At 44.7% G+C, this 12,399-nt stretch overlaps 1 protein-coding gene across 7 annotated transcripts in view; it reads right to left on the bottom strand.

Moving 5' to 3' along the window:
* Nucleotides 1–1,727: 1,727 nt before the first annotated feature.
* LOC135395412 (uncharacterized) overlaps nucleotides 1,728–12,399 on the bottom strand; it is a 50,203-nt gene continuing 39,531 nt past the window's right edge. For 4 of the 7 annotated variants that reach the window (XM_064626629.1, XM_064626632.1, XM_064626628.1 and 1 more), the window contains 3 exons: nucleotides 3,562–3,729; nucleotides 3,379–3,483; nucleotides 1,728–1,928 (listed from right to left, as the gene is read on the bottom strand). In XM_064626629.1, the coding sequence (XP_064482699.1) occupies nucleotides 1,800–1,928; nucleotides 3,379–3,483; nucleotides 3,562–3,729 (402 nt within the window). In that variant the 3' untranslated portion in view covers nucleotides 1,728–1,799. The remainder of the gene's footprint in view (nucleotides 1,929–3,378; nucleotides 3,484–3,561; nucleotides 3,730–12,399) is intronic. The other 3 variants (XM_064626631.1, XM_064626633.1, XM_064626634.1) reach the window with 3 other exon arrangements.

The following is a 12,399-nucleotide window of genomic DNA, read 5'->3' as shown; positions in this document are numbered from 1 at the left end:
GGCCTCGGCATTAGTCATACCATGCGAAAGCGCAGTGCAAGGACGACGCCTTTCATATCCAACCGCACCAACAGCTGCGCAGCTCTATGCTATCCTTTTCTTTCTGCAGCACATCGTTGACTTACCCTGCGGGAATAGGCAGTCTCTCTCACAGTTCCCACTACTGGTCGGGAGTCCGCAACGGCAGAGACGTCACTTTGGGGACGCCGGAGGCAGTCCATGCGTCCATGCTGTCGCTCCTTGCGTGACAGACGCCGTCGGACGGGTGATGACCAACCAATCGTGGCGAAGGAGAGAGTCTGTTTCCGGTTCCTGAAACGGAGAGCTGAGCAGCTGGCCGGACAGCGGAGACGGAAGTGGCGCAAGTCTGGCTCTCGTCGAGATACCTTGAGGTTACTACGACCATCGGGTGCTTTGAGTCTGGACACTCTTGCCGTTCTCCGGTGGCCGTTTCAAGCAACGGGAGCGTGCGCCCGGCAATGGAAACCTAGCTTTATGAGGATCTCCGTCCGGGAAGGATAATCCCCGTGAGGTAAAGCGCACGCTCATCGCTCGCGCGTCTCCCAACTGACCGTACCGAGCATTCTCGACCTGTTCCCGAAAACTACTCCTGTGTGTACCCGTAGTAGGCTATACCGACGAATAAAATCTTTGTAGCTTCTAAAACGATCAGGCTGACCTTCTGAACTATACCACCCATCACCGTTCAAACTCAGCGCACGGCACGGCATCCACTGTTCAAGGGCGGTCTCGTACAGCCTGAGCGATTCTGAAACTATATTCAAAACTATATTCATGAGTACTGTAGACATATAACCATCAAAGTTTCATTCAGAATAACGAAGTCGCTTTCGAGGAATTTACCGAAACATGCGGTAATGAAAGGCGACGGAACCTGCACTTCACTCTCATGCGACGTCACTCATGACATCGGCCTGCGGGTAAGCTGCTCATTGGCAGTTGTAACTCGCAGAAAGATCATGGGTTGAGTCATCCCCATAAGCTCCCCTTTGCTATCGAAATGGGGACGCTCAGAGAAGATCTGTAACCACGGACGTATACCTTCGCGAGCCGAGGATGTATAGTCAGTGCATTGACTACGGTGCGTAATCGAATACGTGCAAGCTAAGTCACGTTTTTTTTTCTCTACGATATTTAATGCGGTTTTTAATAAACACGCATCCTTCTCCACCTTCGTCGTCGACACTTTATTTAGCAACATAATCAGTGTGCAACGGGGAGTGTAACAGACGCGGGACACACGCGTGCGTGTAACGGACGACTTCGGGTTTGTGGGTGGGGGCTGGGCCTGCGACTTTTTACTTGTCTCTGCGGAATGAGTTGTTCCAACCAAGCAAGTTGGCCACTTAGAGTTCACGCGGTCCCTTCAGTGCACTAGCGCGCGCATAAGCACACCATTTCTTTCCCGCGGGGCGACGTAGCCGTTCTTATTGTTGTCAACACAGATCGCTGTATGCTGTGCAATTTTTATCAATTTAATTCGTTTATTTAATAACCGTGACGTACTTTGTCGGTTAAATTTGTAGTGTTCAATTTTCAACAAAGGGCAATCGAACACACTGTGCGGGCAGGGGGCAGGGGATACGAGACCGTCCCTTTAATCCCAGAACGGCGTTCACAAGTCGCAACAATGCTCTGGATTCAAGGTGAGAGTTGATATCCGCACCGTCGACTTTTTAGTTTTGTATTACCAAACTTTTCATGCGACAGAGATGTAATCTTGTATTTTGTAGTACAAAAGCGTAATATATTATGGTATGTGTAGAGAGCAGGTAGCATCACACGAAGTTTTGGCTAATGGCGGTGAGCAAGGGAAATGGCTTGCGGCTGCAGACACACGAGATGTCGTCCAGGTCCATATGGTCCACGTACATGCAGATGTCCCCGTAGTCTCGGAATACTTGAACCTGCAAACGGTGGCAAATTGTCAACCTGTAAATATTTTGTGATAACCATGATAAGAATGACGGCCGCCCGTTAACTCCGCGTGCTATCTCCCCGTTTACATCCCCGTCAAGGCGTTACAGACAGTTCAGCAACGTTATGCGCTCACTCAATGCAAAACAGTAGATACAAATCCCTCGTTGTTGCGGATAGCTCCGTAGCGCGCCTGCATACCCGGCACAATTCTGACTGGAAGAACCTGAGGATATCCTGGGGTGCGAGCTATTCAAGGGACGACATTCCTCTCCCATTTAACGTGACAATTGCCTCCTGTTTAACATTGTCCAACAGTCTATTTGATCAATTTTCTCTCCCGAACGAGTTATATAGCAATGAAAAAAATGGCTAGGAAGCAAGCGAGCTGGTTTTATAGGTTATATAGCGAGGAGTTTTATAGGTTAGCATTGCCGCGACAGCCGACGGAGCCATACGTGACAAGAGCGTGGCGACGTACTTCTGTACGCCTGTCAGGGGGCAGAGGGCACTGCCAACGCCACCTAGATACAGAAGGTCTGCCTAATGCATCCTCACTCCTTCGCACGTGGACAAAGGGCGCGAATCGCAGAAGCCAGTCAAGATGTCAGGCTGATGACGGCTCGACGGCTCGGCTTCATAGTTACCATAGGGTGGCTTCCAATGTATTGCTCAGTATATGAAAGTGCTGGGCGAACGCCATGCATCCTAGGCAGGTCCTGGTCACACGTCACAGGAAATATCAAAGCACATGTGACCTTAAAGATGGCCACGCCTGTGATCGCCGGCTAAACCGTTTGTAAATGCGGTTGTTATTTCTGCCCGAAGTTTTGGATGTCTTTCGAGCACGGTAGTTACTTTTATCCGATGATCTTGCAGTAAAACGCGCAGTTTTGCACATAAGGCCTCGTACTGTTGACGACTTCCAAAGATGTGATGACGACCGAGCGTTAAGACTCACTGAGCTGATGCGATGTAGTACTTGAACTAAGGAGAAATGGGCTACCATGTCGGCGGACGAAGCACCGCATAGGTTACGCTAGCAAGATATGTTCATCTCTTGGCAACGTCCGTAAGCTGCAAAACGACATGTAAACAAAGTCACTGACCTCAAAATGACGTTTTCTATGGCGTGCGACCAGGACAAGGTGGCGGTTTTGCAAGAAGCACCCTCTTGAGGGTAGTTATAAAGACTGCGGATTTATGATACAGGGCGATAATTTATTACGTCGTTCTTTCCATCATTGTACAATGGCCTGATAAGGGCTGTTTTGAGTTTGGCTGGAAAGATTCCTGTTGCAAGTACGCCCTTACGTATACAGAGCAGTGCATAGGATGATCAGTGATCAAGTGTCACCACAGTTTCGGAATCCATCAGGGCGAAGGCGTCCGTCCCTTTAAAGCTACAACTGTCCTGTATATCGCGCAAAGAGAGCGTACTTTAATTGGGATTGTATCCTTGGTGTCGAAAGCGTACAGGTCACTTCCACTCTTCACTGTGAACGTGTCCGTTGTATCATCTTTCTTCGCGGTGTTCTTGATAGCCTAAGAACACAATGATTATAAATATGTCACCACTGTAGTGAGGTTCCTTTAGCCCTAGCCGACGTCCAAGTGACTTACATTCTTTAAAGCGCAGAAATTCGTCATTTCAACGTCTGCAGGAGATTCACCCGCTTTGGCATTTTTGTTGAGGTACATGCCAGTAAAGAGAGAGGCGCATACTTTGCCCTTGCCTTTAGCCGCTGCGCTTTCTTTGAAGGTAGCTGCAAGCTTGGTCTTCATTTCTTCCTGCATTGGATAAGTTTTCTATGTTCATCGTGTCAACACTGTGCGGTTACGAGTGAAGGGCTTCAAATGCGACTATACAGAATCTTGTGTCCTCAAAGTCTTACATGCTAGTGTTGTACGCAGGAAAGGGTAACGGACGTATTTTCCGATCGTCACCGTTTCCACTTTCATTACTGACATATTTTCATTTCCGTTATCCGTTTCTGCTACCAGCTTTGGAATTTAGTTTCCGTTACTGTTTCCGGTAATGAAACTGCTGCTACAGAGCTGCGGCAGGATAGCCCGTCCGGCTCTGTCAGCAGCCTGTTTTGTCCAAGTGCAGCTTCGGTGTCACGCGTACACACTACACAATTAATTTTACGTCGTTGGGATGCGCACATCTTGCAATAGGAACTTGTCTTTGGTCTTCAGCCATTCAGAGTCCAGCAACTCAAAATAGGCGTAGCCTTTATCCAGTGTTGCATTCATGGGCCGACACTCTCAGTTATAAATAGGGTTCCGCGTTTTACACCGAAAAACATACGCCAGGTAAATTTTCTCTCATTCGGTTTTAATCGAAAAACACCGAATACAGATGGGACGTTCGAGGACATGATACAGATAACCTGCTGCACATGCCCAGCAAGTTGTTGATGCAGTTCAGAAAACCATACAGAAATACGATGGTTGTAAAAAAGTGTCAGTTTACTTTTTCGTTAGCCGTACAACACCACCGCAGCGAACAACGCCGCGTTGAATGAGCGTCGTACGGAATTTCTATTCGCCGATAACTGTCGGTTAAACCATGTATACGCAGGAAAAAACACCGAAAAATGACGATTTCATACGCCGAATCCGCTCAAAAATCGAAACCGAAAACGCGGAAACCTTGTTCTAAACAATACCGCCACAGCAACGGTCAAATGAAAAAAAAAAGTAAAAAGCAAATAAATAAATACAAATTGTAGACTGTCATACTCATGGTATGGTGGAGTACAGTGCGTGGGGACTATGTTTGTCACGTGTCGAATGTCATGAAGACTGCAGTGCGTAAGTAAGCGAGGGATGCACCCTCGAGAGCCAATATTACACTTTGTTTCCACGCTCACGTGTAGTATTTAGAGCGTTACTAGGAATGGAGTCATAAAAACAAAGATAAAACCAAAAATCACTCAAGTGCCATCGCACAGCAGGAATAGCCATTACCCGAATTCAATAGCAGATTATAATTTTCGTTTTCGTTTCCGTTTCCGGTAGTGGAGGACCCTGGTATGAGTCTCCGTTTTCGTTACAAATTCGGGTAATATGCCATTTCTGTTTCCGTTACCATTACCCTTCCCTGGCTGTATCCCTGGCTTACTTATCCGATGCTTAGCATCGGTTTTTGACGGTTGTTTTGTAAGTGTTTTCTGTTTTTACTCATTACGTTTATTTCTTTCTCTCGGTTGAAGTGCACCACTCACAGTGATTATTTCCGTTGGTTGGCACAAATAAACAAAATAGCAGTGCTACTAGTAGCACCGCTACTGAATCCGCTAGCTTTTCCAGTATAGCGTAATAGCGATGCCGCTACAATCTAAGTTCCTAACGGAAAAATTATTTGCGCTACAAATATGGGTAGCGGCGAAGCATACGAAGCACCAGAAGTCGAACTATATTCGACTTCTGGGATCCACTTCCGGTCAAATTCGATTTCCGGTTCTCCACTTCCAGTCTAACCTGACTTCTGGTTGTCCACTTCTAGTCTATGCTTGACTTTCAATTACCGCATGTAAGTCCATTTAATTAACATTTAATTAGCCTATCATTTACTTTCAATTACCCTTTAACTGCCTTTAGCTACCGAACGTAATCGCAGGTGACCTGAGGAAATCTTGAATTTCATTTAATTCCCTTTATTTTGTTTACTTTAATTACTCTCAAATTCACGTTAACTGTCGTTAATTGTCGTTAATTACCTTTAATTACATTTCTCTGAATTATATATCCTACATTTATTAGCTTTAAACTCAACTTTCTTGCTTTAATTACCTTTAATTACTCTTACTTCGACTACCAATTTCAAATCATTTATCTCCATTTATATTTTCCCACTTATATCCGCCTTACACGACCACCTATACCTCTGTCTCGGTGAAGCTTCATCTCATACACGGACATACACACACACACACACACACACACAAACAGTTTTTCCATTTTGACACTGCTACCGCTAACGCATTTAAAAAATAACGTGCTCGAAGAGGGCCCCTCATATCGCCGCAGATAAAGCGATAAAGAGGGTGCCGCGCGTCACCCGGTGCGGACTGCATCCCCCGTAGCCCGCTACTGACGCCACTGATGTGAGCCAAACAAAAATAAGAAATAACATATTCGCGAGTCAGTGTAGGCCAACATGCTTATTAAAGCTCCTTGTACACTTGCAGGTGTCAGTACTTAAGCGACTAACTTTGAAGTAATTCATTGTTGGTTAGGATATTTAATATAACCAAGTAAACTTGTGTAGTACAAGTTCAATACAGTTCCAATATAATGTAGCACAAACTAATTACACAAAATGCTTCAAGAGAAGTCACACTCTAAGACAAGCTAAAACAAGCAAGAGCAGCATTCAGGGACACCCCCTCTGAAACCCGGCTTAACCTGATAGCAGAGGACTACGCAAGGAAGCTAAGTTTACAGGGTGGTGCGTGAGTACGTGAGGAGGAACAGATCTGGGCAGGGAGAGGAGGACATATCTGAGGCGAACAATTCCCTTTTCGCGCCCCGACCTGATAACACCGATAACACGCCCGGGAGCATTCGCGTGAGATAAAGAATAAGACGCGATGTATAACTGTGGGAACGCGCATGAGACTTTCCAGATATCGGGAGATTGCCGGATGAAATTAGCAGGTTGGCGCCTGTGATAGCCTTCTGGACGACAAATTGACTAAATGCGAGTTCTAAGAGTGCAGCAAGGACAGCAGCTACGGTCCGCAAACGATACACAGACTACGTAATTTCATGATGATACCGTCAGTATCAAATTGGTATCAAGAGTTATTACGAGCTAAAATAGAGGAAACTGACAAATTGGCGCCAGTGAGTGCCACTTGGGCGACGATTTGGCAAAATGTTTGAAGTATATAGATTGGGCTGGTTGGTGTAAATCCACAAGCGACCAAAGAACAAACACGAAACAACAACAGAGCGACTTGTGTGTGATCTTGTCTCCTGTTTGTTCTTTGGTCGCTTGAAAATGAATGATTTGACCAAACGCTACTTCGCAGGCTCTAGCAAGGGAAACAGGTATGGGCCGCGGACTCATAGCTATTAAGCATGGATATACAGACTACGTAATTAAGTGATGACATCTTCGATATCACGTTTATATCCAGAGTTATTACTAAATGAAATGGAAGATATGGACAATTTGGCGATGCGAGTGGTGGCGTCTGCGAGTGGCAATGATTTGATCAAACGCGACTTCTTTGGACCAGAGATTTTGGAGCAGAACTAAATACCAGATTTGGAGATAACGCTAAACAAGTGCTACGCGCCCTCAAGTACATTATTTATTTCTCGCTTAAGATGAAGCAATGCTTAGATCAGGGCAATCAGGGCTCTCACACACGCGGGCCGCATGTGCATGGCTTGCAGTCAGCTATTCTGTGTCCCGAGGGCTCTTGACCACTAAATAGAATAAAGCTGCCCCCCCCCCCCACACACACACACACACGCACACACCAATAATGAAGAATTCGGAATGAAACCAGGTTTTCAGGCATTGTTTTTACCCTTGCTCGATGTAGTGCTGCTCCTGTCGACGTTAGGAAGTACATTCACATTCGAGCAGTTCTTGTGACTCATGAACCTCAACAAGTAGTTATAGCGATCTGGTCTGAACGTGCATTTTGATAAACTACACTGTAAGTAATATGATAATTGAGAAGTAATAGTGGAGACAAGTGCAGAGAATGACATCATCTTAATTATTACACTAAGTTTATGGGCTTACAGCATAGCAGCAGCCTCTCCGGATATCATGCGCGAAAAACTATATACGGAGCACAGAGAGGCGCAGAGAAAAAAATGAAAAAAAAAATAAAATAGATGGAGTAGTTATGTACGAGGGTCATTGTGTGAAAATTTTTAATTATTTCTCTTTCCCTGATTTTGTTTTCTTTTTCACGTTGAAAATGCAAGCAAAATCAACAATACAGTGTGTAAACCGACAATTTCAGTGCTCCTGAACGTTGGGATAATCGTTCGTGAAGAACTATGTACGAAGAACTTGCAACGCCTTTCAAATTTTCAATGTCTCATTGGGAAAAGAAGCTCATTTGTTTCTGTTGGTGTGTCAAGTGAACTTTTTCATTAACGAATTGTATATGCGAATGCCTAATAACTATACCGCTCAGCTGTTTACGCTAAGGTACTTTGCTATAATTGCGGTCCTTTCCAGGGTCATTACCCCCACCCCCCAGGGAGGTGTACACTCCCCCTGAATTTTTCCAACCACTCCCCTGTAATTCATGAGATTTCCCGATACAGCTTGGCCACCAATGCATATACCCATATATGTATGTATCCATATAGATATACCACCCTATGGTTCGCTCCACTCGAAATCACGCAGACATCTTATCACGCCGGGTACCGCATCTTGGCTCCTATGCGCATTGATGATAGTGCCAGCCGCAACAACAATGACAAAGAAGAAATTGTCGTTCCTCTTCGCTGCTGATACGAGTTGCGCAACGGACTAAAAGCTGATACCTTCCGTTTGAATTCAGCATGAGAGAGCCGCGACGATATGGCAAGGAAAAAAACTTGCCAAGATACGGGGCACTAAAGTGAACTTGCACGGCAAATCGCCGGCAGTCCGAACATTTACACGGCAACAGACACCTACGAGCACTGGTGCTAAAGTCTGAGGAAAAGACATCATAGATGGAAATACATATTCCGTTACGAAGCCGTTTGAATTTCACTGTTCATGGTAATCAACCAATTTTTCTCGAAGTGCAGCACGCATAAAGAAGTCCATGATTCGCTTACACGTCTACCTGCAAGAAATGACCCACAGTCTCCTTCTGAAACATTGCATCACTTGCCAACATCTTTGAGAAAAGTAAAAAGTAACCTTTCTGCAACCCCGATGATTGCAGGGGCAACCAAGAAATACACCACAAAGAGTCACTGGTGTATTCTGCATGCGAAGCCATTATCAACGACTTATACTAGGCCCTTGTACTAGGATTTTAACAGTGGTGACCGCAAAATTTGGAAAAGGCGCCGGCAGAGCCCTCTAAAACGGGCAAAACCCTTTGTATCATGGTGCCAAATGCATATTCGAGACGGCTTATGCTATTGCCCTTCCCACTGGGATTGTAACGGAGGCGACCGCAAAATCCGTAAAAGACCGCAGCAGAGCCCCTTTAGAACGGGCGAAACCTCTTTAATCATGGTTCCAAAGAGATATTATCAACGGCTTATGATGCTCTTCTACAGGGATCGCAACAGAAGCGACCACAAAATTCGGAAAAGGCAGCAGCAGAGTCCTTTAAAACGTACGAAACCCCTTGTATCATGGTACCAAAAGGCATATTCATGACGGCTTATGCTATGCCTTTCTACCGGAATTGCGCAAGAGGGGACCGCAAAATTTGGATACGGCGGCAGCAAGGCCTTTTAAAACGGGCGATACTCCCTGTATCATAGAGCGAAAGAAAGAAAGTTATCAGTGGCTTGTGCAATGCTATTCTGCTGGAGTTATAACACAGGCGATCGCCAAATTCGGAAAACGTTGAAGCAGAGCCCTCTTAAACGAGCAAAACCCCTTGTGTCATGCTGCTAAAGACATATTATCAACAACTTATACTATGTCATTCTACCGAGATCATAACACAGGCGACCGCAAATATCGGAAAAGGATGCAGCATAGCCCTTCAGAACGGGCGAGACCCCTTGTATCATGCTGCCGATGACATGTCATCAATGGCTTGTGCTAAGCCCTTCTACTGGAATTGTAACAGAGACAACCGCAAAATACGGAAAATGCGGCAGCAGATCCCTTTAAAACGGTCGATACCCCTTGTATCATAGTTCCAAAGTCATACAAGTATACGCAACGGCTTATGCTATTGCCATTCTACTGGAATTATAACGGATGCGGCCGCAAACTCCATAAAAGGCTACAGCAGAGCCCTTTAAAACGGACAAAAACCCCTTTAATCACGGTGGCAGACATTTTACACACATATAAAGACGCGACGGCTTATGTTATGCCCCTCTCCTGTGATTGCATCGGAAACCACCGCAAAATTTGGAAAAGGCGGCAGCAGGGCCCTTTACAATGACTCAAATGATATGTATCATGGTGCCAAAAAGATACTATGAACGGCTTGTACTGGGATTGTAACAGAGGCTACCGCAACGTTCGGCAGCAGATCGAGCCCTTCAAAACGTGCGAAGCCCCTTTAATCCTGGTGCCAGGGCGTACATGGAGAGGTCGCGTTTGAAGAAACTGCTTCCAAAACGACACTCGCTAAGCAGCGTCCTAGCTGATTTTGTAGTATGTATATGTGAAAGCGTCCTAAAGCGTCCTAAGCTGATTTTGTAGTATGTATATGTGAAAGTAAGATCACGGGGTTTGAACGCCGTATCTTGTTCCCCTGTTGCACCCTGAGAGGGCGCGTTTTACAAAATCGCTTCCAAAATGGCACTCGAAATGGCCAAATGGCCTATTTCATCAACTTCGGGGCTTAATATATTTTGATATAACAATAATATTAAAGATGTCCAAAGCTGATTTTCTAATGTGTATATCTGAAACTAAGATCATGGGGTTTGAACCCCGTACATTGTTCCCCTGATGCACCATGACAGGTCGAGTTTGACAAAATCGCTTCCAAAACGGCACTCGAAATGGCCACATGGCTAATTTCATCAAATTCGGGACTTAATATCATCTGCTATAACAATAATATTAAAGATGTCTTAAGCTGTTTTTCTAGTATGTATATGTGAAAGTAAGATCACGGGGTTTGAACCCCGTATCTTGTTCCCCTGTTGCACCCTCAGAGGTCGCGTTTGACAAAATGGCTTCCAAACCGGCACTCGAAATGGCCAAATTGCCAATTTCGTCAACTTCAGGGCATAATATCATTTGATATAAAAATAATATTAAAGATGTCCTAAGCTAATTTTGTAACATGTATATGTGAAAGTAAGATCACGGGGTTTGAACCCCGTACCTTGTTCCCCTGTTGCACCCTGAGGGGTCGCGTTTGACAAAATCGCTTCCAAAACGGCACTCGAAATGGCCACATGGCCAATTTCATCAACTTCGGGACTTAATATCATTTGATATAACGGTAATATTAAAGATGTCCTAAGCTGATTTTGTAGTATGTATATGTGAAAGTAAGATCACAGGGTTTGAACCCCGTATCTTGTTTCCCTGTTGCACCCTTAGAGGTCGCGTTTGACAAAATGGCTTCCAAACCGGCACTCGAAATGGCCAAATTGCCAATTTCGTCAACTTCGGGGCTTAATATCATTTCATATAAAAATAATATTAAAGATGTCCTAAGCTAATTTTGTAATATGTATATGTGAAAGTAAGATCACGGGGTTTGAACCCCGTACCCTGTTCGCATGTTGCACCCTGTGAGGTTGCGTTTGACAAAATCGCTTCCAAAGCGGCTCTCGAAATTGCCAAGTGGCCAATTTCGTCAACTTTGGGGCTTAATATCATTTGATATAAAAATAATATTAAAGATATCCTCAGCTAATTTTGTAATATGTATATGTGAAAGTAAGATCACGGGGTTTGAACCCCGTACCTCGTTCCCCTGTTGCACCCTGAGAGGTCGCGTTTGACAAAATCGCTTCCAAAACGGCACTCGAAATGGCCAAGTGGCGAATTTCGTCAACTTCGGGGCTTAATATCATTTGATATAAAAATGATATTAAAGATGTCCTAAGCTGATTTTGTACTATGTATATGTGAAAGTAAGATCACGGGGTTTGAACCCCGTATCTTGTTCCCCTGTTGCACCCTGAGAGGTCGCGTTTGACAAAATCGCTTCCAAAACGGCACTCGAAATGGCCAAGTGGCGAATTTCGTCAACTTCGAGGCTTAATATCATTTGATATAAAAATAATATTAAAGATGTCCTAAGCTAATTTTGTAACATGTATATGTGAAAGTAAGATCACGGGGTTTGAACCCCGTACCCTGTTCGCATGTTGCACCCTGTGAGGTTGCGTTTGACAAAATCGCTTCCAAAGCGGCACTCGAAATGGCCAAGTGGCCAATTTCGTCAACTTTGGGGCTTAATATCATTTGATATAAAAATAATATTAAAGATGTCCTAAGCTAATTTTGTAATATGTCTATGTGAAAGTAAGATCACGGGGTTTGAACCCCGTACCTTGTTCCCCTGTTGCACCCTGAGAGGTCGCGTTTCACAAAATGGCTTCCAAACCGGCACTCGAAATGGCCAAATTGCCAATTTCGTCAACTTCGAGGCTTAATATCATTTGATATAAAAATAATATTAAAGATGTCCTAAGCTAATTTTGTAATATGTATATGTGAAAGTAAGATCACGGGGTTTGAACCCCGTGCCCTGTTCGCATGTTGCACCCTGTGAGGTTGCGTTTGACAAAATCGCTTCCAAAGCGGCACTCGAAATT

Source organism: Ornithodoros turicata, chromosome 5, assembly GCF_037126465.1.
Source record: "Ornithodoros turicata isolate Travis chromosome 5, ASM3712646v1, whole genome shotgun sequence".
Taxonomy (NCBI): domain Eukaryota; kingdom Metazoa; phylum Arthropoda; class Arachnida; order Ixodida; family Argasidae; genus Ornithodoros; species Ornithodoros turicata.
The sequence above is the reverse complement of the archived record's forward strand: the minus strand, read 5'-3'. Positions and strand labels throughout refer to the sequence as shown.